At 37.9% G+C, this 21534-nt stretch overlaps 2 protein-coding genes across 2 annotated transcripts in view; one reads left to right on the forward strand and one right to left on the reverse strand.

Annotated features, from left to right (window-relative positions):
• Positions 1-21534, forward strand: part of LOC139980897 (nucleoredoxin-like) — a 29134-nt gene that overhangs the window by 1241 nt on the left and 6359 nt on the right. The window contains exons 2-6 of the mRNA XM_071992905.1: positions 12076-12229; positions 13273-13370; positions 13903-14107; positions 15708-15796; positions 16224-16314. Of these exons, the coding sequence (XP_071849006.1) occupies positions 12076-12229; positions 13273-13370; positions 13903-14107; positions 15708-15796; positions 16224-16314 (637 nt within the window). The remainder of the gene's footprint in view (positions 1-12075; positions 12230-13272; positions 13371-13902; positions 14108-15707; positions 15797-16223; positions 16315-21534) is intronic.
• LOC139980898 (uncharacterized) lies at positions 16321-21225 on the reverse strand. The gene is made up of 2 exons (XM_071992906.1): positions 20763-21225; positions 16321-19470 (listed from the first exon to the last, which is right to left on the reverse strand). Exons 1-2 carry the CDS (start codon positions 20936-20938, stop codon positions 18504-18506), a joined length of 1143 nt encoding a protein of 380 aa, XP_071849007.1. The 5' UTR covers positions 20939-21225; the 3' UTR covers positions 16321-18503.

Below are 21534 nucleotides of genomic sequence, written 5' to 3' on the forward strand. Positions count from 1 at the left end.
TGTATTTACATTTGTGTATATGTATATCTATGTATATATATACTGTATTGTAGACCGAGTAATTCTGGGTTTTGACTTTCACTTGTAAATCTGTTTCGTTTGCAAACATTCCAAATGGATGAGGTTTCAATGATTAATCTGTAACTAAAGCTCTTGAAAAGCATTTGCCCAGATGACTTCACAGACCCACTCCCCTCCCCTCCCCCGCCCTGTTACTATGATCCAAAATCCTGGAGTAGCTGGAGGTTTTAGCCAGTCAAAATAGGTTTCATTCAATCATTCATATCTAGAATTACAGTAGGGGCAAGATCTTGACTTGGAGTTATTCAACTAGCAATGTGGTATATTTGTTTGTCTTCAATATAAGTTTCACAAATGTTGTTTGTCACAAGAAAATCCTTTTAAAGGGAAGCTGTATTGGCACCAAATATGCTAGATATTAAAAAATAGTCACCTTTGGTCAAAATTCTTATTCTTTTATTACAACCTTGGAGGAAATTTTCCTCACTGGGACATTCTGTCATCTTGTGTGTGCCTTAAAAATGTCTGAGAACAATTTAGAGAGTAAAGACCTCCAGGAAAGTACTTTTTGAAAACTTCTAGCAGTTATGGCGTGCTATAATGTGAGGCCTATACATACTACCTTTAAGTTTATTTTTTTGTCATAACCAAGATATTGCTTCCTGTATTAGGAATCAGTACGAGTGGAATAATCAATTGGAAATTACAAGAGCTGTGTATAGCAGGAAATGGTTTATAATCCGGGTATATCGCATCCCAAAATGTGTACTGCATGCAAAATGGTCAAATTGCATATATACAGTATACAAGTATTTATGATGTACAGTATAACAGTATACTGAAAAACCATATTTACATATATGGTTGTTACTTGTTTTTGTCCCCTTTATATTTAAAAAATTTAAAGCCGTCAAAAACTGCTGCACCAAATGTGAAAACTGATTCCTTATCTAGTGGACAGACAACTGTTGTAATTTTTAAAGAGTAAAATGTAAACACTGTGTGTTAGATATCATTGCCTTAACTTACACTTAACAAGTGAAATGTCCAGCTTTTCCTAAACAGTACACATTTTTTCTCTCGATGTGACCATTATAGCATTTCTAGCACAATCCATTCTCCTGGTACTCATTCAAGTGTTGCAATACAAGGAGGATATCAGACTTGGCAGGAGGAAGTGACTGAGTAGAAAGCATTAATTAGTGAACAGGAATTACTTATTCGTAGTAGCTGTTTATTTTACCCAGAATTTTATGGAGCCTTTAACGTGGAAAAGGTATCCTGTTTGTGATTAGACATGCCCTAAATTACAAAGCTTAGCAAATCTAAAACCTCTTGTTTTATAGTACTTTATCTCTCAAGGATTTTTGGTTTAATCCTCATCTTCCCCTACCATTTAATACATGTAGCAAAGTGCTTCATATTATCCTTGAGCAGGGATAATCCTTCTTGCCCCATTTTTACAACCAGAATGTAACTGTGATACTGTCCATTCGGATGGGTAAATGCGTATAAGTGCATTAGTTGAATCAATTCCCACATACACTTACCTATCTCCTCACAATGTTAGCACTCTCTATTTACCAAATACATGTGAAGAGTGATCTGCTCTTAGCATTCTGACGGCCTGATGAACGGTCACCCAGTGCCATTCTGACCTTGTGACTGATCGCTTGCAACTTGAGGCTAACGTCCCCCTTTCTCTACCCGCCAAAGTATTTAGGCCACATAAATATTCTAGAAATATTTTCCGTTCATGTATGGACTTGTTCATGTACAGTGATTTTGTGATTCTGTTAGACAAGTTATGATTTCACAGTTTAAAGGGTGTGAAGACTCGCGCAAAAAGAAACGTCTAATGCCGGTAATTTGACCTAGTTTCGAATGAGGTGTAACAGAAGTGTTAGACACCACCATCGATCCCAGAAAATACACACACAGCTGGCTACCATCGGTAATTAGACACTAGTGTACAGTCAGTACATACAGCTGCGGTCAATACCCACAGCACAGTGTATAAACGATACAGCGATGGACTTCTCAGGTCCAGCTAAAGATAACAATGTATCACTTTTCATTACTGTCTGCATTTTGTAGCGACACGAACAAAACGTCACTTGCAAGCAAAAGAAAGTTAACCTTTTTCAGATGGCCGCACGCGGTTTGGGGCGAGTCTTCAATGCCTTTAATAACAATTCTGTAGTTTCTTTGCTTCGTTGCTATGATTTGGTTTTCAGCAAAAAGAGGACGGTACAAAGTAGTGACATTGTACATTTGAACAGTGATAGGAAATGACACAGCGTGCATAGGAAGAGGGTGTATGGTTGTACCGTCAGCACTAATACCCTACACAAATACCAGTAACACTTTTAGACTTGAAATTCATTTTGTGTCAGGCGGTTAATGTCTTGTCTTACTGTGCAAAGCACAATTTACAACAAGAAACGAGGAGTTTCCATGTTTGGTGATGTGTGTTTAATTAAAGAGCGAAGGGAACGTGTGTCCCACTGTAGACCATTTAGTTGTTGTTTTAGGAGCTGTTACATTGCAAGAAATTTACTCTTTTGTCATTGGGTGAAACTTGATCTGGAAGAAGAGAGGGTTCAAGTAGATCAGGCTAACTGTAAAAACAACCAAATATATATGTACATATTAACATCCTCTACAGGTCACCATGTTTACCTCTTTTCACTCCTCTCATCCCTTCGCCATCCCAGTTTTCTTTGTACAGTAGTCCTCTTATCTGCCAGCTGCTATCCACACCTACTGTACTACGCTTCCACTAATGTGTTTACCTAACAGATAAATCAGTTTGTCTAGCTGTCCATTTATGTAGCAAATCATTTTGTCTCCTGCAACAGCTCTCTGTTGCACCTCGGAAGAGGATCCTTTCAGGATCGTAACGTCGGGCCCTCTAAACTGAACGACTGATGTCTTAACTCTGAACTGAGATTATCGGCATATATACATCATATTGTCACCTTAGAAGCAAAACAAAGAAGAGAAAAAGAAAGAGAAAAACACTTCCAAAAACAACAACTCGTTAGGCTAATTATGAGTGACTCAAGCCCATGAACTGTTGTGTGGAGTATATAAGTGACATATGATCAGAGGGTGAAAGAATAACAATGATAATCCAAAATTATTTTGGTTGGTAACTTGGTAACCTGCAGTACATTACATTCCAGGATTATAGTATTAACAGATAAACAACACAAGTTCATTGCAACTGCGGCTGTTCCCCAATCCTGCAGTCACTTCACATAGACTACAGTAATATGCTGTGTTATGTACATTGTGATTGATGAACTATGTGCTGCGGGCGGTGAGGGTATGGTATTGGCATCTGCCCCCCACCCCCCTTGCCCTTCTGCACGGTCAATATAATATACTCGTCCTGTAATAACAAAGTCCCTAGTGGTTAAAGCTCAGGACTGTACAGCCAACACATCAGAACTACTGCACTGTACCACAATACACTGGAGACCCCTGGCACCAATTAAATACAGTCAGTGATACAGTTATGCTAGAGGTTGGTGTAAACAAAGAGCTTGTACAAATATTAATGTTGCTAGAAGAACTCGTCGAGCAGCAGCTTAACGGTCCAATTAATATCAATTAAATGTAATGGACCTCATCTATTATATAAAAAGAAAACAGTTGATAATAAGGTCTGAGCTAGCATACTATCCTAAGTTATTGTGATGTTATTACAAGGTACAGTGTATGTACGGGGGATATTTTTTTGTTAAGATGGGTGGCATCCTTTACATTTATGATACTGCATGGAGCTGATATTACTAACTGGATGCACGCTGAATCTTAAAGGACAGTATCGATGTTGAAACAAGTCTCACAACAAACTGATATGCATAATTGGCAAAGAAAAAAGGACCATGTCATGCGCTGTTACATATAGCATTCTTAATTAGAACTGTTATCTTTCAGAGTCGAAAGAGATTGCAGATCTGTACAAACTGTAGATATACAATCATATTCCGCTGTAGCCTAAGATGTTGATAGTAAGCGAAATACTGTACATTGACTCTTTGCAACGATCTAAAATACAGTATTGGTCATAATACAATTAAAAAGTTTGGCTTTTAACCTTTATAAGCAGTTACTTTTCTCTTTTACAAATTTTGATTAATCTGATAAAAAGAATAAAAAAACAAATTTTCTATTAAGTTTAATTTTTAAGTACCAATCAGACACATGATTTTCAGTGTTGTTGGTACTCTGTTCTTGCAACCTTGTAACCTTCACGGCAGGTACTGTGTACTGTATATATACGTTACTCTTCTAGTGCGAGATTCCGCACGTTAGCATAGATTCTTGTCTCTTCTTGTACATTTCATCGCGGAAGATGTGTTAGTTATGCATCGGCAGGAAGCTGCGGTCTATTGGTGTTAGATTCCCACATAGGGACCGACACTGCCGCAATTGTAAAGGTACATTTTGTACCTCTGCCCCTGGTGGCATTTATTTGATTGAGAGTGGCAGGCTCTAAGACCTCATGTGGTGGAGGCACGTGGATGACTGTTGGGCGCATTTTTGGTATACTCGATAAAAAGGATGCTTGTTGCTGGTAGTTTCTGCTTTTTTGGGGGGTTCCCCTAGAGCTTTTCTTTTTGGTCTTGTTTCTAGGTTGCTTGTTTTTTTGTTTCTTGTTTTTTTGTGTGTGAGCTTGTTAGGTTTCTAAAATGATATAGAATACTGTGAACAGGGTAGTTTGCTCTGTTGCATTGTAAGGTATACTGTACATGTATATGTCGTTACAAAGAAATGTTACAGAAACTGAGATTAAGTTAGGACTTGGTAAAAAAGTGAAGTGGTATTAACTACAGAGCTATGATATGTTGACAGTATTAGTACTAACTTTGTTACTACTCTCAGATCTCTGACATGTATACACTGTACATGGAATGGCAATCCATTAACAAAAGCAGGCCAAACATTTTTAACAGTTGTCGGGTCGTCTGAGATGACCAAAGTTTTTGTTGCAACAACCAAATTCAGCTTTGGAAAAAGACTGCTCATTGTTTATCATCAAATTCATGAACATATGTTTTAACCCCCAAAAAAGTAAAATGATAAGTTGGTATCTTGCTCTATCACTTTGGAGATATTGAAATGAAATAAAAAATAGTGGTATTTATAGCCCTATGATCCACCTGAATTGGAGTTTTACTTGTCAAAAGCTGGTGTGCTATTCATCATCAAACATACCTTAACCCATATCTCCCACAGTGTACATATTGGTGGTTCTTTGTTTATTTCACTACATATTTTCAGAAAACCAAATTTGCTGTTTGGACAAACAAACAAAGAATAAGAGCTGGTTGTCTAGAAGGAACAACCAGAAAAAAATCCTGAAAAACTTTTCCCTGTGTAACTAAAAATATTTCCATAAATTTGTTTCTTTGCGGCTGTTTATTTCATGTGACATATGTTCTCATTGAATGATCTGACCTCACTTGATGTCTGGAGATGTGTTTCGGTGAAAGAAAATCTGGAATTATTCCTGTGTCTTGAAAACGGGGCCAAGAATTTCACAGTTTTAGCCATTTCATGAAAAGTATAAATTGTGCTTAAAAAAACTACTGGCTTGTAAATATATACCCCAAAACTTGCTGGTTCGGGTATTTATGAACGACGATACTTACCTGTCTCCAACTACTATAACGCACTACCAGTGGCGTCTTGGTAGACTAGGAAAGTGGGTTAGTGTAGTTGGAGACAGGTAAGAGAGGAGTGAAGTAAATAGGTTAAATCACATTAGTTATGGACCTAAGGTACTGGCTTTTGAGAGCAGTCCAAGTACTGTCTACTGTAAGGTGAAAGTCTGCGGTGACAATGGGCTTAAATACGTCGTCGTCGTCGGGTTACGGAAATCAGGATTCTTTGACTGATGACTGTTAACCGACTTATCATGTTTTCGCGTTCTAACTTTTGTAATATCTACAGTACTGGCAGAAAAATGCCAGTGGCGATTTTTCTTTCTACTTGAAAAGAGGCCAACAGGGATATCCACTAGCATTCAGCTAGTGAATAACCAGAGATTTTGAGGGCCTGGAATCAGTTGGACAATCAGAAAGAAACGTTACAAACTGATTGACAGTTAATAGATTAAGTTACTTCATGATTAGATAATTAATCATTCGTGCGCATACCAGCAATGAGTGACCTATCTTGCTCCCATAGTACTGTACATGCACTGCATGGAACCGATCGAGTACGCATAATTACATAAATAATGACATTAATACTAATTATGCTGTTGTACTACACTACACAAACATGACACAGTAGGCTACCGAGGTGTGTTGACTTTGTGTATGTAGTCTAGCGTTACAGCTGTGCATATATGCCGTACACATATGTAGAGCTCTAATTAAGAGATTGCAGCTCCCAATCCATAATCCCAAACTGTCTGTTTGGGATTTTCCTCACAAGCTCCTAACTTACAGACCTACACCGCTCACACATCAAATTGCATTCTACAGTACGTTGATCGAGAGAGAGAATGTCTCTGAGTCGTTCTTCGACGACAGTACGTCGAGAGAGAGAGAATGTATCCGAGTCGTTCTTCATCGGCGAGGACGGTGCGTTAGATGAGGGAGGACGCTTAAGATGTCAAGCTCAAATTTGATTGGTTTAATTTATGGTATTGCATACTTAAAACACAGGTGTAATATATATAGTATATACAGTCCTTTCGATGCTTAGTTTAGCTCATGTAGTGAAGGATCCTGGATCGGATTACCGCAGCTGTTACAAAAAATAAAATCAAGAATTTTACTGCAGTATTTTGGTTCACAATATTTACTGTACAGTACAAGAATATGCAACACAGTACAGTACTGTAGATACTGTATGAACCCATCTGTGTCATCACATGTCAAAATAATACAGGGCTTCAAAATTTGGGCGATTTACTGGTATATAAATGCCTACAGGTGGAGTTTGCCATTGGGCCAATAGAAAGGGAATAAAAGGGCACAGACACTGACAAGTTTAAACATTTAAAGAACTTAAACACATGTATGGTAGTCCAGTTAAAAACATTTGAATGATTTTCATATCTACTGTAACATTAGCCACTGTATTACTGCTTATTATCAGCAAATATTATTGAGCTGATCTGAAAATCCTATACGGTATTAACTGAAATATGTGTTGGAATTCAGGAAGATGCCAGTGAGAACTTGATTCAGCCTGTAGTTTTTTTTGAGCAATGGCCTTTTTGTTTAAGCTATTTGCTAAATTTGTGAAATAACTAGGCCTGTTAACACCATGTGTGCATAGGCAACTCTTTTGTTTACATCCATTGTATCACTAACAATGATGCAATTGTACAGTTATTGTTGTGTGGGGACTGCAAACAGTGTGTGTTCTAATAGGGAAAGTGGCTTCTCCTGTCTATTGTGTACTGTAAATCCGCTCCTCGTAGATATTGGTAAATTTCTGAAACTCTTAACTCCCACGACAACACAACTCTTTAGTTTGACTAAAGTCAAGTTATATACAGTAGAAAAATATATAATATATATGGAAAATCTGCAAAGTTTCCTTAACTGCATTTGATATATATATACATGTGATTAATGATCTCAATATATATGAAGAAATTATGTAACTGAATCATTCATTATTTGCTGGCATGCACTTAGTTTGATCAATTTTAATATGCTTGTGAATAATATTCGTCTGTGTTTGGTAAAATTTTGTTGAAAAATCGACCAAACAAAGATAAGGCTGTTTTAACAAGAAATTTAATACTAGAAAAACAAATTACAACAGGTTGCTGTTTAGTATACCATGCTATACATTCTTTTCTCCATGACGAGGCAGTTTAAGTTTGCCAGGTGTCTTGTGGACTATTGGTGACTCATTGTCATTCATAAAGGCAAAGTACACAGAACATGAAAAGGAACTTCCTCCTACAAAAGGTGTCATTCCCTATTAAAGATATCAGAGGTGGTGCTCCATGGAAAACAGGGTTCATTAAAAAATATGTAGTTTAACAAAATATATTTAAAAATATATAATCTTAACAAAATATTAATATTTAAAAATATATATTGTGGTAAATATAGAATTTGTACATAGAACTTTATATTTCATTAAAATATATATATCATCAAAGTATAGGTCTTTGTAAAATTTTATATTTTATTTAGCAGTACTTTTAAATAGATGTTGTTTGATATGTATAACACTGAGCGTTAGTAATATATTCCGTTTTGTCTTTCGATGTTAACAAATTTATTTATTAAAATTGTCTGCGAATAATACCCCAGGGATGAAATGTCTCTGTGAGCAAACATGCTTATTTGATAATTGACTGGAGCATGAGTGACCGACCGATGTTAAATTCAACTTTTACGGCATATTTTGGGGCCAGTACAGTTGGTGGTTATGAAATCTAACATTTTTGGGATTGAACACTGTACAATGTATTAAAATATGCAGAATCCACAGTTGGAAAACCTTGGCAAACATCCAGACAAGGTTTGTGGGAAATTCGCATACCTGGTAGGAACCCACAATGCAAAAAGAAACCAGAACCCCCCCCCCCTCCCCTCCAACAAGATATAAGCAAGATACAGTATATAAGAATAGTAATTAATATCATTTGAAAACAAATATAGAGAACCCAGATGTACTACTGCGGATTTGAAAAAAAAAAAAAATGAATCGATTGTTCTACTTTTCCGCTCCTCGTACAAGTAACCAGCCTACTCTTCTTATACATGTATCAGAAATGTGCGGAAATCCACATCAGATAACGGTTCATGGTTTTACACTATAGCCGGATCTGATCTCCTTATCTTATCAGGAGATCAGATTACCAGTGAACCGTAACATGCCTTGACCATTTTACCATTTAATAGCTCAATAGCATTAACAATTAACAACATAAACATTCAAAATCAATACTGTAATTGACTCAATGTGTGGAAAGTTGGGAACTTGATTATACAGTAGTAAACCGAAATGATAGCACATGGCAGTTGTTAGCGAATGACTACTACAATTGTGATATTCAAAGCCAACTTGTATTTTACTGACATCTAAAAGTGTGCAGGCTACAGATTTGTATATTACTATTACTTTAAAGTCTACTTAAGACCCATCTTTTCACTTGTTCTTTTGTAAGTTAATCTGCTTTCTTTGTAAAGCGCCTCGAGCAGTGACTTTTGTCTACCGATTTGGCGCTATATAAGTCTCATTTATTATGATTATTATTATTATACTGTATTTGAAAGTGTAATATGTGTGGTATAAAGACACAAGTCATTGCTGTTGGTGAACTGTGGATGGATTGTATCCATCTGGTATTAACCAGTATCATTTGCTGCCAATTTGTGTGGGAACCATGGTTGTAAAATTTCCATGTTGAGCCCACCACTTGGCAACATCTGTACATACTAGTCAGTGATATTGCTGGAAATATTTGCCCCACATTTGACCTTTAGTACTCAATAACCATAAATTTTATAGCTTACAGTACAGCTGTGATAGAAATTGTACAGGTCTGTTTCTCGGTTGTATTCTTACATTAGGCCCCAAAAGTCAGGAAAAAATGTTATAAAACCAGACTACCATCAGCCAACCTAGAAATGACTGAGGTATTTCTGTTTAAGTTAAGGGGAGGGATCAAGGTTTTTTTTAAAAGGGGATTTGAAAATTTACCCCAAGTTAGCCACATTTTTTTACAGCATGCTAATATTTATCGTACACTTTCAGATTTCAGTGGTGTGTTTCTTGAACAGTTTTAACGATTATTCATACTGTTGTACATAGCTTTGGGAGTTAATATTGTTACAGTGACAATGTGACACTCCCTTTAGTATAAAAGAGTTGGATTGGGGTTATTGCAAGGTCAAGAGAGAATTAAAAAAGGGCCATGCTGAGAATGTCACACTACTCTGTACAGTATACTGGCATGTAGAATAGCAGACTAGGTAGGGGTGATAAAGTTATTTGAAAACTAAAGAAACAAAGTTCATTGTTTTGAAAGAGGAAGTGGATTTAAAGACAGAAAGTAAAGATTGTAAAAAAAAGGTTTAGTTGGTGTCTGATGGTACAATTGGTGCCCAGTACTTGAGGAAAAGACATTCATTTAATGAATGATTCTGCTCACAGACTCCTTAAAACAACTGCACACATTTGTTCCACTGTGTCTAGAGTGACCTAGTAACCTTTGACATTACAGTCACTATGCAATATTGTATTAATTATCTCATCATGGGATGATATAGCTGGTAGTAAAATGTAGTTACACAGAAATCATTGATATTTCAAAGTTGTGTGAATATGTTAGTAGTGGGTGGGGGGGGGGGGTTAAAGGAGAGTTAAAAGTCAAAGAAAAAGGAAGAAGATATTTCTTAAAGAATGACATAAGAATTATTAAAAAACAGATTTTGTTATGCTATCATATCTGAAGCAAAATTTCTTGTGAAAATAGAGAATATGCAGCAACATCATTGCATATATAAAGGAATTCAACACATTTATATTGCAGAGCTGTTTACGGTAGTAGTTCGTGGAGTCAAAAGCGGCCAAAACTTTTCCAAACCTGGATTTTTGGTCGATAACCCAGGTTTATCTAAATGAATTTGATAAATCCAGTTTTATCAGTCAAAAATCCCAAAAGGTCGCAAGTGTTTTTCAAGTTTTACAGAGTTTCTCTTTTGTGATATTACGCCTGTCATCGTTACAGACTGAGTGATTGTGCATTTCTTAACACATACTAGCTAATTGTTTATATAATATGTATCCTTGAACCTAACTTTATAAATGCAGTTCGTGGTATTGACTTTTAAAATCACTGAAGCTTGGAGCTTCTGTCCTCTGTAGAATAGAAACACAATAGATTGTCAAACTGTGATAATTAAGCTGTGTATTGTTGTTTACTTTATTGATGTAAAACATTGTCTGGTGTAAGACGGTAACGACTGTAAGAGTTGAGTTTATTTGAACACCTTCTCAATAGCATGGAGGTATGTATTGGGAAGTTTTGATTCCCGTGATGAATGTATGTGATGGGGATGTATGCAACACCTTTGCCTGAAAATGAACTTGGTGGGAAGAGTAAGTGGAGCTCATGAAATTTGCTTGAATAGGCAATTAGAGAGCCTGGTGGCCATTTGGCTAAGGCGTCAGACTTGTGATCCAAGGGATTGCTGGTGTTCGATTCCTGCCTAGTTCATTACGTTGTGTCTGTGGGCAAGATGCTTTATCTCAATTGCCTCTCTCCTCCCAGGGGTTAAATGGGCACCTGTGAGGTAACTTGTCATTGGGTGCAGCATGTAACTGCACCCAACTGGAGGGATTGTCTCCTGGACAGGTTATCATTGATCAGGGGTAATTATAACTTCTGTAAAGCGCTTTGAAATCTTGGTATAAAGTGCTATATTAATCGAACATTATTATTATGAAGATGAAGTCAGTTTTCCATTTCTGAGATGCCCCTTAGTTAGTTACCCTTCAGTGAGATGTCCATTTGGGTTATAAGAAGTCATCATTTGCATGAAAATTTGGTAAACAAGCAGTATTAGTGAACCACCTGGTTGGATGGTACAGTAGGTGCCCCTGTAATAATTCTAGCTATCTGTTTAGGAGGTCAAAGGTCATTTGAGGTCTAAAGTAGTCAACTTTCAGAAACCTTGAACATAAGCTTAAGTTAATTTTTCAGCTTTGGTGAATCTCATACTTGAAATGTCTATACCTTGATATAAGTTCCTGATTACTGCTGTTGGTGTGTCGGTGGAGTCTTTGTTTGAGCATGTTATTAATTAAATTTCAAAATATAGCTTGATTTCTACCACACAGATGAAAACATGTGTTTTTGCATTGCCGTATTGTACTAGCAATCAACAGAATGCAATTAGCAATCGATGTCTTTAATTATTTCTTATTTGCTGTGAAGACACCATCATATTATATGCGTTTAATTATGTAATAATAAGTATACCATAGGCTTTGTATTATATATTTGAATTACAATAAATCAGTATTCTTCTTATTTTCATTCTTTTTCTCTAGAATTCCTTATCTACCAAGTTCAAGATCCAAGGAATACCAACCTTTGTCCTTCTCGATGGAGCCACTGGATCCATCGTCACCAGCGATGGTAGGAGTTCCGTCTTGGAGGACCCCAAGGGAGAAAACTTTCCCTGGAAGCCCAAGCCATTCTCAGGTGAGGTTATACACCCACCCCCCTCCCCTCCCCTCCCTCCCCCCTTGTGACTGGATGTTATCCCTGACCTATGATTGTCTCGTACCCTTTGCCCCTACGGTTGTATGAAGACATTTAAAATGACCAACTACTGTGTTTGTTTCAATCTGATGTTCTCCATATTGTAGGAAGCCATCAAGACAGATCTGGCCATTTGAAAGATTTAAGTCTGGCCTGGGACAAAATTAATCAGCCCAGGATCTTGCAATAATCTGTTATTCCAGGCCCTTAAGGCCCTAGGCTTTGAGCACTCTACCTGCCTACCCAGCACATTGATCAGTGTAAGATATGAGGAGAATTTCGGGTCTCTCTTGGCCTTTGTATTTTACCTATGTCTTTTGCTGGCTCCTAAGCTAGAACTTAAAAAAGGCCCTGGTTTAGATGGTGCAGTACCCCCAAACAATATCCCAAACAGGTAAGTTTTGGAAATTATATGGCTTGATCAGAGTGTGGGAAAATAAATAAACTTTGTCCCTTCTGTTACTGTTACTTGTCATTCAGCCTCTGAAGAAGATTCCTGCTAGGATCTAAACGTCAGGCCAACTTACTTTTACACATTCTATTACACAGGGCTCTCTAGTGGATCAGCAGTTTGCTAACAGTTTTATTTTATTTTTATTTTTAAAATAAACTTAGTAATTCAAATTTTGTTTAGCATTATTGAAGACTCTGCATTCATTCATCTCATTGAATACGACAGTCCCTGTGTTGAAAACTGCTGTACATGTGTCCACTTTCAAAACAACTTGACTATTTTGTACAGCATTTTTGCGATGCTATACAGTACTTGATGAATTATTCTCTGGAGTGGTGGCCAAAATTTTACAACCTGACGAAAAAAAATTCTTTTATGGTTTTCAGGTGTGAAATGTGTGCTCTAAGACATTTTTATATAACGGTACAACAAGGAAGTAAAAAAAAAAAAAAAACCTTCCTTGTATTAAAAAAAAAAGAAATTGTAGCAAGATAAAGATTCCCCTTAATATCTATTTCAATCTTTTCAGAGGTCATCAAAGGGAAACTTTTGAAGAATACTGGCGAGGAATGTACGGACGAGGCACTGAAGGGTAAAGTACTCGGGATATACTTCTCTGCCCATTGGGTAAGTCTTATATTTATGGAATATTTAAGAAAAGAGCCGTTATTAATATGGAATGATTTTCCCGGTGACCTACAACAAAACTGCTCTTTTCAAACCTGGGCCAAATTTATGCGGTTTAGTAAAAAGAAAATTAAAAATGTCTGGAAGATACAAGAGAGCTTGGAGTAGCATTTAAAGCCCCTCTGTCTATCGGATGTGTCACATTTTGGAAAAAGCAACAACCAGATAGTATCGGGGCAATAATTTGAAACTGTCTTTCAAATTTGCCTGTTGTCATTGCCACACGTGTGTATTGAAGCAAAGCACGGCAGAGGGTTTTGAAGAAATGTATGTATGCCATCATTTTTCGTGCTAGCCAGAAATGCAAATATCATCGGAGGATCAATTTGATCTGGTATCGTATCGTATAAACAGAGGACTCTCAAAAGTACTATTGAAACCGACTCTATTGCCACTTGAACAAGAAAAGCTAAGTATTCTTAGCAATCTATGTAGTTTTTATCCTTCTTTTCTTACTTTTCATTTACTTCAGTGTCCGCCTTGCAAAGGCTTCACTCCTCGACTGGTGGATTTCTATAATAAAGTGAACGAAGCGGGAAAGAACTTTGAGATCGTATTTTCGTCCGGGGATCGAAACGAAGCGTCTTTTAAGGAGTACTTTGCTACCATGCCGTGGCTTGCCCTCCCTTTCCAAGACCAACGAGCTAAGCAACTGTCGGCAATATTTGAAGTTTCAGGTGAGTCTTGACATACTGTACTATGAGGCCCGCATGTACCCCTGTGTAACCTATTAGGTAAAGCCAATGCCTGTCTTCCCATACTATGAGGCGAGCACCAGTGTGTGATCCCATCAGGTTAGCCATATATGCCAGTGAAACTATTCCCACTCGCTGTATGAATTACCGTCTTTGTGGCAAACTTAAGGTACCGTAAGTAACAGCCTGTCCGGTACATGACTGCCTGCGAGTGTTAAACAGCCTAGGTAGCCTATTAGGTACTTAGTCTGTATAATCTACAGTAACACCCTTTTTTATCTCAATAGGTACATCACTCCATATATAATCCACTGTATGTATCTGCAAGTAATAAACAGCTTAGGTAGCCTATTAGGTACTTAGTCTGTATAATCTACACTAACACCCTTTTTATCTCAATAGGTACATCACTCCATATATAATCCACTGTATGTATCTGCAAGTATTAAACAGCCTAGGTTAGCCTATTACATAAGTGCTGCCTGTGTTACCATTTAGTAGGACGCATCACTGTGTGTGTAGCCTATAAGATACTGTAAGCCACCTGTCTGTGTAGCAAATTAGGAAAGTCATCATCTGCGTATCGACTCTGGTAAGGTACTGACTGCGTATATAATTTAGTCACAGTCTGTGTAGCCCGTTTAGTCACTGGCTATGAAGCCCATTTAGTCACTGGCTATGTAGCTTGTTTAGTCACTGCCGTGGAGCCCATCTTGGCACCATTTGCATAGGCCTTGTAGTCACTGCCCTGTGTAGCCCGTTTCGTCACCGTATGTGTAGCCCATTCAGTCATTGTTTGTGTAGCTTATGTAGTCAAGGCCTGTTTATCCCACTTAATCACTGCCTGTGGAGTCCATCTTGGCACCATTTGCATAGGCCATGTAGTCACTGCCCTGTGTAGCCTGTTTCGTCACTGTTTATATAGCCCACGTAGGCAAGGCCTGTGAATCCCATTTATTCACTGTGCAGGTCGTTTAGTCACTGATTGTGTACTTCATGTTGTCATATTCTATGTATCCCACTTAGACTCTGTCTGTGTAGCGCGTATTTATTCACTGTTTGTGTAGCCTATTTAGTCACTGATTGTGTAGCTCATGTAATCACTGTTTGTGTAGCCTATTTGGGTACTGTCTGTGTAGCCCATTGACTAAGTCTTTGCCTGTCACTGAGTGACCTGACACTTTGATTAACTTTGAGTCAGAGTAATGTATCGTGATGTGTTGTATAATCTGCATGTGGTTTAGACAGTGAGTTTTGGAAGTAACGATCCAACTTTTGAATACGGCTTTTTGCCCCAGTTATGTGATATTCTGCTGTTCTGTGTATATATTTACTTCATTGCATTGTGAAAAAAAGGCAACCTTTAACAACAACTCATAATTGGATACATGTATGTCATTTTGTTGAACAAAGTCTGTGGAAAGGTTTCATACAGGTGTGGTAAAAATTCTTTTAAAAGACCAACTCATATTGTTTTAACCGTGTTATTCACTTCTCATCTGCTCCTCCTATTGTTTTAACAGTGTTATTAATTTCTCATCTGCTCCTCATATTGTTTTAACTGTGTTTATTTACTTCTCAGGCATCCCGATGTTGATAATCATAGATGAATATGGTAAGGTGATCACCAGTCAGGGAAGGGCCGCGGTCACATCGGACAAGGAAGGAAAGGTAAGTGCACTTGTCCTGACAACTTTATTTCTGAAGAAAAAACATTTGAGGGCATTTTCTTAACCTGAGGAGTTTCAAAACCTCTCCTAGCCAAAAATGTGTTTGTTTCCTTCAAAAATTTCCTTGCATGGTTCTGCTTGTTTCGGGGAATAATTTTGTCGGCATAAACACACCAAAATGTAACACCAACATGGGTAAACTTGCACATGAGTTTTATCGTGGATCAGTATTTACACCAAGACCTATTAATTAATATTGTCTGCATAGTTGGATATAAAAATAAATTTGTTGTTTAACTTGCCGTTGCAAGATACTAATGATAAATTAGTCCCTGTGTTTGTGTAACGTCATAGCATATCCTCTCTATTAACTTAATTTTTGACCTAAAGAAACTGTAATTTTAATGATTTTCATTTCTGTTTGGTAGGATTTTCCATGGAAGCCTAAGCCTGTCGAACTGCTGACCGAAATGAATGTGAAAACAGTGAACTCTGAACCGTGTCTGGTGTTCTTCGCGGGTGAGTATCATGTTAATGTGTTTGACAGGTTATCGTTGACCGGGATAATATCGTTGTAAAGCGCATAGAAATGCATTTGCATATAGTTGCGCTCTATAAATGAATATATTATTATTATTATTATTAATCAGACTTACGTAGAGTAAGAAGAAAAAGCTTTGGAGTGGGTAACTAAACTGGATAGTTCTGGATAATACATTTCTTTGGTTTTTTCTTTTTCATTTTTTTCTTTTTTGTCATTACGTATATGATCATTCTTTAAATTGTATAATGTTATCTTATGTAACGTAAGTACAGTTACATGGTTTATTTGTGTGTGCAACCTTTGTTTTATTGCATGTATTGTTCATTATTTTTTTCTTTCCTTATTGTCTTAGTACGGGGGTCTGCTTCGTAAGAGCCTCGGCTTTCTCAGACCTCCTCCACTTGTCACATACATTTTCTTCTATTATTGTGTAATATATTTTGAATGTGGAAACAAATGACATCCAGTGTCAAATCTCTCAGCTTAGAAATAAATTTTAAAAAACATAGTTCCCAGGAAATACCAAACAGGTGTTGTAAGATACTCAATTTGCTAATTACACCAACCTTGGTGTTGCATTTTACACCACCCTTCACCATCTGTCATGATTTTCTTAGTGTCCAGCTACCATATCTTTGATTCTGAAATTATGCAACGGTCCATTTGTCCAATCCCAAATGTTAAAACACTGGACATATTTGACACTTACTCAACTGGAATCCCAAACAAGTCAAAGAAAAGCCAGCTGCCTTTTGCAGTAGAGTTGTTATATATATATATAGCTACCGCATAGAATGCTCCGCCCCATTAACAGACTGAAAACCCAGAAACGGGGCTCATTTGCAAATTCGGAAAAGTAATCCGGAACAGGTCAAAGAGACTGACCCTGTTTTCTTGTCGCTCTGGCCCAGTGGCGGAGCGTCCATACAGTCAGGGGGGCGGATGCCCCCCCTGACGGACTCAAATGGACTGCTGGCGCCCTTTTCAGCTATTCACCACTTTCTACTTATTCGCCATTATTTACTTTTTTATTGCGCTCTCATCTACCTATTGACATTTGTCACATTTTGTTGGCGATGACACCTATTTATTCTTCGTTTATCTGCAAATTAGCAAGGCCCGGAAAGGGTCATTTCCGGTGATACAGGGAGTATCTTTACTCAAAAAATTTCTGTACGCTCTGCGCCAACCTGTGGTGGTGCTCCGCTTAGATAAAGTCGAAAGCACCCATACAGACCATTCTCGCCCCCTCTGACCAATACCCCTAAGCTCCGCCACTGCGTGAAACCACTTAGTTATCTTGGGTTGAATGAAACTCCTCTCATGCTAAGATTTCTCTTTTCATCACGATGTGGCTTTCCAATTTTAATACTTATTTTTTTATTAATCACAGAGTTATGGGTACCGCAAATGGTCAGAGATTTACAGTTGTATAAAAAGTAACCATCTAACCGGTACCGTTAAGTATATTCAGGGACGTAGCCAGGGAGGAGCAATGGCAGCGATCGCCCCCCCCCCCCCCTCAACCATTTTGAGAACCCTGAAAAAATAAAATTGAACTAAAAGCAGGAAATATCATTAAAGCCCTCTTTTCAGGTTGAAAGAAGCTACACGACCCTTGTTTCCCCTAAATGTTTCCCCTAAAAGTTCGTCTGCTATACGAAATACAACACTGTTATTATAGTTTATTTCCTGCAACGTGGGAGGCAATTTGAGCAAAACTTTTCTTTGTTCATCATGGCGCTACATGAAGTGTAATAACGCTCCTCTGGGGAGGCGGGGGGGGGGGAGTGCCCCTTTTAAATTCTGAGAGTACGAGAGTGCGATATATATATATGTATATAGCGTCATACTTTCATTGTGTCACATTTTGTGGTGGTGTCCCCCTCCCCTTTGGAATTTTTTTTGCATTTCCAGGTGGCTTCAGATGCAATTTGGTGCAATATTGCACACCTCAACCCACCCACTCCATTTTGTACATAATGTTGCATTTTCACGTGGCCTTAGATGCAATTTGGTGCTCCAAATGAGATTTTTTTCTCTTTGGAAATGAAAAAGGGGTTTCCTGACTTGCGAAGCGGGGCGGAATGATACTTCCGCCCCTCGATATTTTTCACTGGGGGGGGCTGGTGCCCCCCAGCCCCCCGGTTGCTATGCCCTTTAGTTATTCCATTTTTTCTAGCTCTCGCTTTTGAGCATAAAATATTTCTTTAACTCTGTTGTAGAGTCTTACGTCAAACCTCATAAGTCTTCCTACATCTTTGTCTTCCAAGAGAGCACGTTTAGCTTCGGCTTTCAGTTGATTCTGCGCAGAAATATTCAGCCCTTCATATGAACCCCTCAACACGTGTACGTCTCCACATGATTCTGTGAATGTTAGATTATAAGCTTTTTGTAGCATCTTTAGTGTAGTCTGTAATTCGTCCTGCAAGCCTACCACAGATAAATACCGATCCAGGTGTTCCAAAACTCCATCTACTACGGACTTTTCATCTAACATCTCAGTCAGTAATTTCCTATTGCCTAGCAATCGGCAACTGCGTTCTCCGCTGGCTCTTTCGGTGATTTCATATCTGTTGGTCAAGGCTTGCTTTGTAACAGAACCTAAGTATTTAACCCAGTCAGTAATTGAAAGAAGTGTGGCTTTCTTGGAGATTCGGTTGGAATGATTATGTTTCCGTGCAATATCTCTGCTGAAGAAATAACGTGAAACAACTCGATCGTATGGTTCACGAAAGATTGCGAAGGTTGAACATTTCCTCGTGGTAATTTTGTCGTGAATAAAATCACACAAACCCAGCGTGTTGTGCCCTCTTAAAATCGGTCTGGTTGAGCTACTTACGAAGACTCCTTTTTTCGATAGCATGTCTAATTGTGTTCTGCAGCCACCTGTATAGTGAATATCGAACTCCGAATCGCCATTTTTCTTGTACATTTTTCCCATACAGCTTTCGATACTTGTACCGCCTGATTTCTGAACATGCCAAAAGTTAATGATTGCGTCTGAGTAATATTGGCGCTGTTCTGGGTAGAGAAAGTAGTTTGGTAGGTTATGGCAACTGTTCAACTGATCATGGATTTGATGGCAGTCGTTGGAGAGCTTCGTCGTACTAGAAAGTATTTCTGTAATCCTATAAAGATTCAGAGAAAAAAAAGGAACTAACAAATTAAAAAGCCCTTTGATAATGTTTTCTGAAAACTGGGGACTCCGATAATAGTTCATTGTTCAACTTGCTTTTAGGCCGACTTCTCCCAATCAGAACCCGATGTATAGATATCATACCACAGATAATTGCTCCCACTGACTTACACACTAAACACGTCACTTTCCAAGGCCGATAGAGCATAGATAGAAGTTTCAACTGACATGTCCTACCCCCTCCCCTCCCCACCCCATATGATAGTTAATGGCTTGGGCTATCACAAAACATTCCACTTTTGCCACAATGACAGTTTATCATAGTGCTCACCCAACCCATCTGCCAGTTATCGCTGCAGAATCGTCTTGTTTCACTCAAGATTTTCTAAAATACCTTAAATCACATTCAATCCTCCAGATTTGTAGACCATCAGTAGTTTATTTCCGATGATCGTCTTCAACTTCCAAGCATCAAAAGAATTGTGATGACTCAAAAAATTTAAAAAAAAAAGAAAAAATATTGTTGGTCATTTTAGGGCTAATTGTGATGTTATACATATATATAATCTTAATTAGAACTTGTGAACCTCTTGTATGGTAGGAAATGTCAGTTTTCGAATGAGAGTATTAGGGCATATGCCAATCAAATTCGATAATGGTCGATTTCAGGAATTTTGGCATGCTATTCGCACCATACTGCACCAAAGAACCCATTTCTCCCCACCAGGAATTCAGAGATACAATGCCGTCCTCAATTTTTAATGTCCTCGACTTGTTTAAACAATATATGGAGCTCCCGGTCAGTTTATTTCATAACGAGAATTCTCAAGGTATATCCAAAACCTAAAACCCATATATTCCCGCTGTGGTAGTTGCCTGGAAACTGGGTTACATATTACTTTAATTCAACACCGTTGATATTTCCTATGGAATTTCCGACACTGCTAGTGCAGATACCGTTGTCAGGCTGGGGCTCGGTAATAGTGCCCCCCCATGCTGTCTACTGTGTACACCCCCACCCTCCCCTCCCCATTTGGGGCCACCATCAATGATGAGTACAAAACCTTCACCACAAGTTATAAGAAACAGATAATTGTATACCTTCTAAACTATTTTGCCCCTCCCCCTGATAGGGTAACTCATACCTACCCGCCGTTACATTAGGTATCGTGATCAGGACTGACTAGCGCAATTGTTTGTAACGGTTGCAACTTAGTGATTCATGCTACACCCCATGCCCGCCCACCAACCCACCCCCGCCCATCTAATTCAGTAAGTACTTACCGACTATTATTTCTCCCTATTTTCGGCGGCAGAACCTGGTCGTCTCTTGTATCAACGGTAGAGTCGTCACGGTGTTTTAAAAAGGAGGGCATCGGCAGCATGTTTAAAACATTACTGAAGAAAAAGCCAATGACTAACAGAAGTAAATGTTCTTTACGTAATTTTGGCAGCGTCATTTTGTATATTTCGATCAACTTGACTTGCTCTTCTTCTTCTTCTTCTTCTTCTTCTTCTTCTTCTTCTTCTTCTTCTTCTTCTTCTTCTTCTTCTTCTTCTCAATTGACGACTTCAGCTACAGTACACAACTGTCACCACATTTATATGCTTCTGTACTGCTTATACGTTGTTAACATATAACAGTATTAGTGAGGGCTAAGTACAGAACTTATGCCAGGAGTGCCAGCTTCGAGGATGAAATGATCGATGAAATGCATGAATGATTATAGCCTTTGTTAAATTGTCTCGACACAATATATATATATATATATATATATATATATATATATATATATATATATATAATCTATATATATATATATATATCTATATATATATATATCTATATATATATATATATATATATATACATATATATATATATATATATATTTATATATATTATAGGCCATGCATTGTTACTGTTTTCCCATCATCGCTGTATACACATGCCACAAGTTAGATATTCTAACGAGATTGGCAAAAGAGAAGGAAGTATATACTACAGCAGGATTGGCTCATCATTGGCCTTTAATTAGTGTGAACAAAGACATGA

The sequence above is a fragment of the Apostichopus japonicus genome, chromosome 15 (genome assembly GCF_037975245.1).
Source record: "Apostichopus japonicus isolate 1M-3 chromosome 15, ASM3797524v1, whole genome shotgun sequence".
Taxonomy (NCBI): Eukaryota; Metazoa; Echinodermata; class Holothuroidea; order Aspidochirotida; family Stichopodidae; genus Apostichopus; species Apostichopus japonicus.

Excerpts from the sequence above, each read along its gene's own strand:
- LOC139980898 (XM_071992906.1), bottom strand. The coding sequence starts at position 20,938 with ATGACGCTGCCAAAATTACGTAAAGAACATTTACTTCTGTTAGTCATT. Across the intron at positions 19,471-20,762 it reads ATAGGGAGAAATAATAGTCG|GATTACAGAAATACTTTCTA; the intron begins GTAAGTACTTAC and ends GAATCTTTATAG.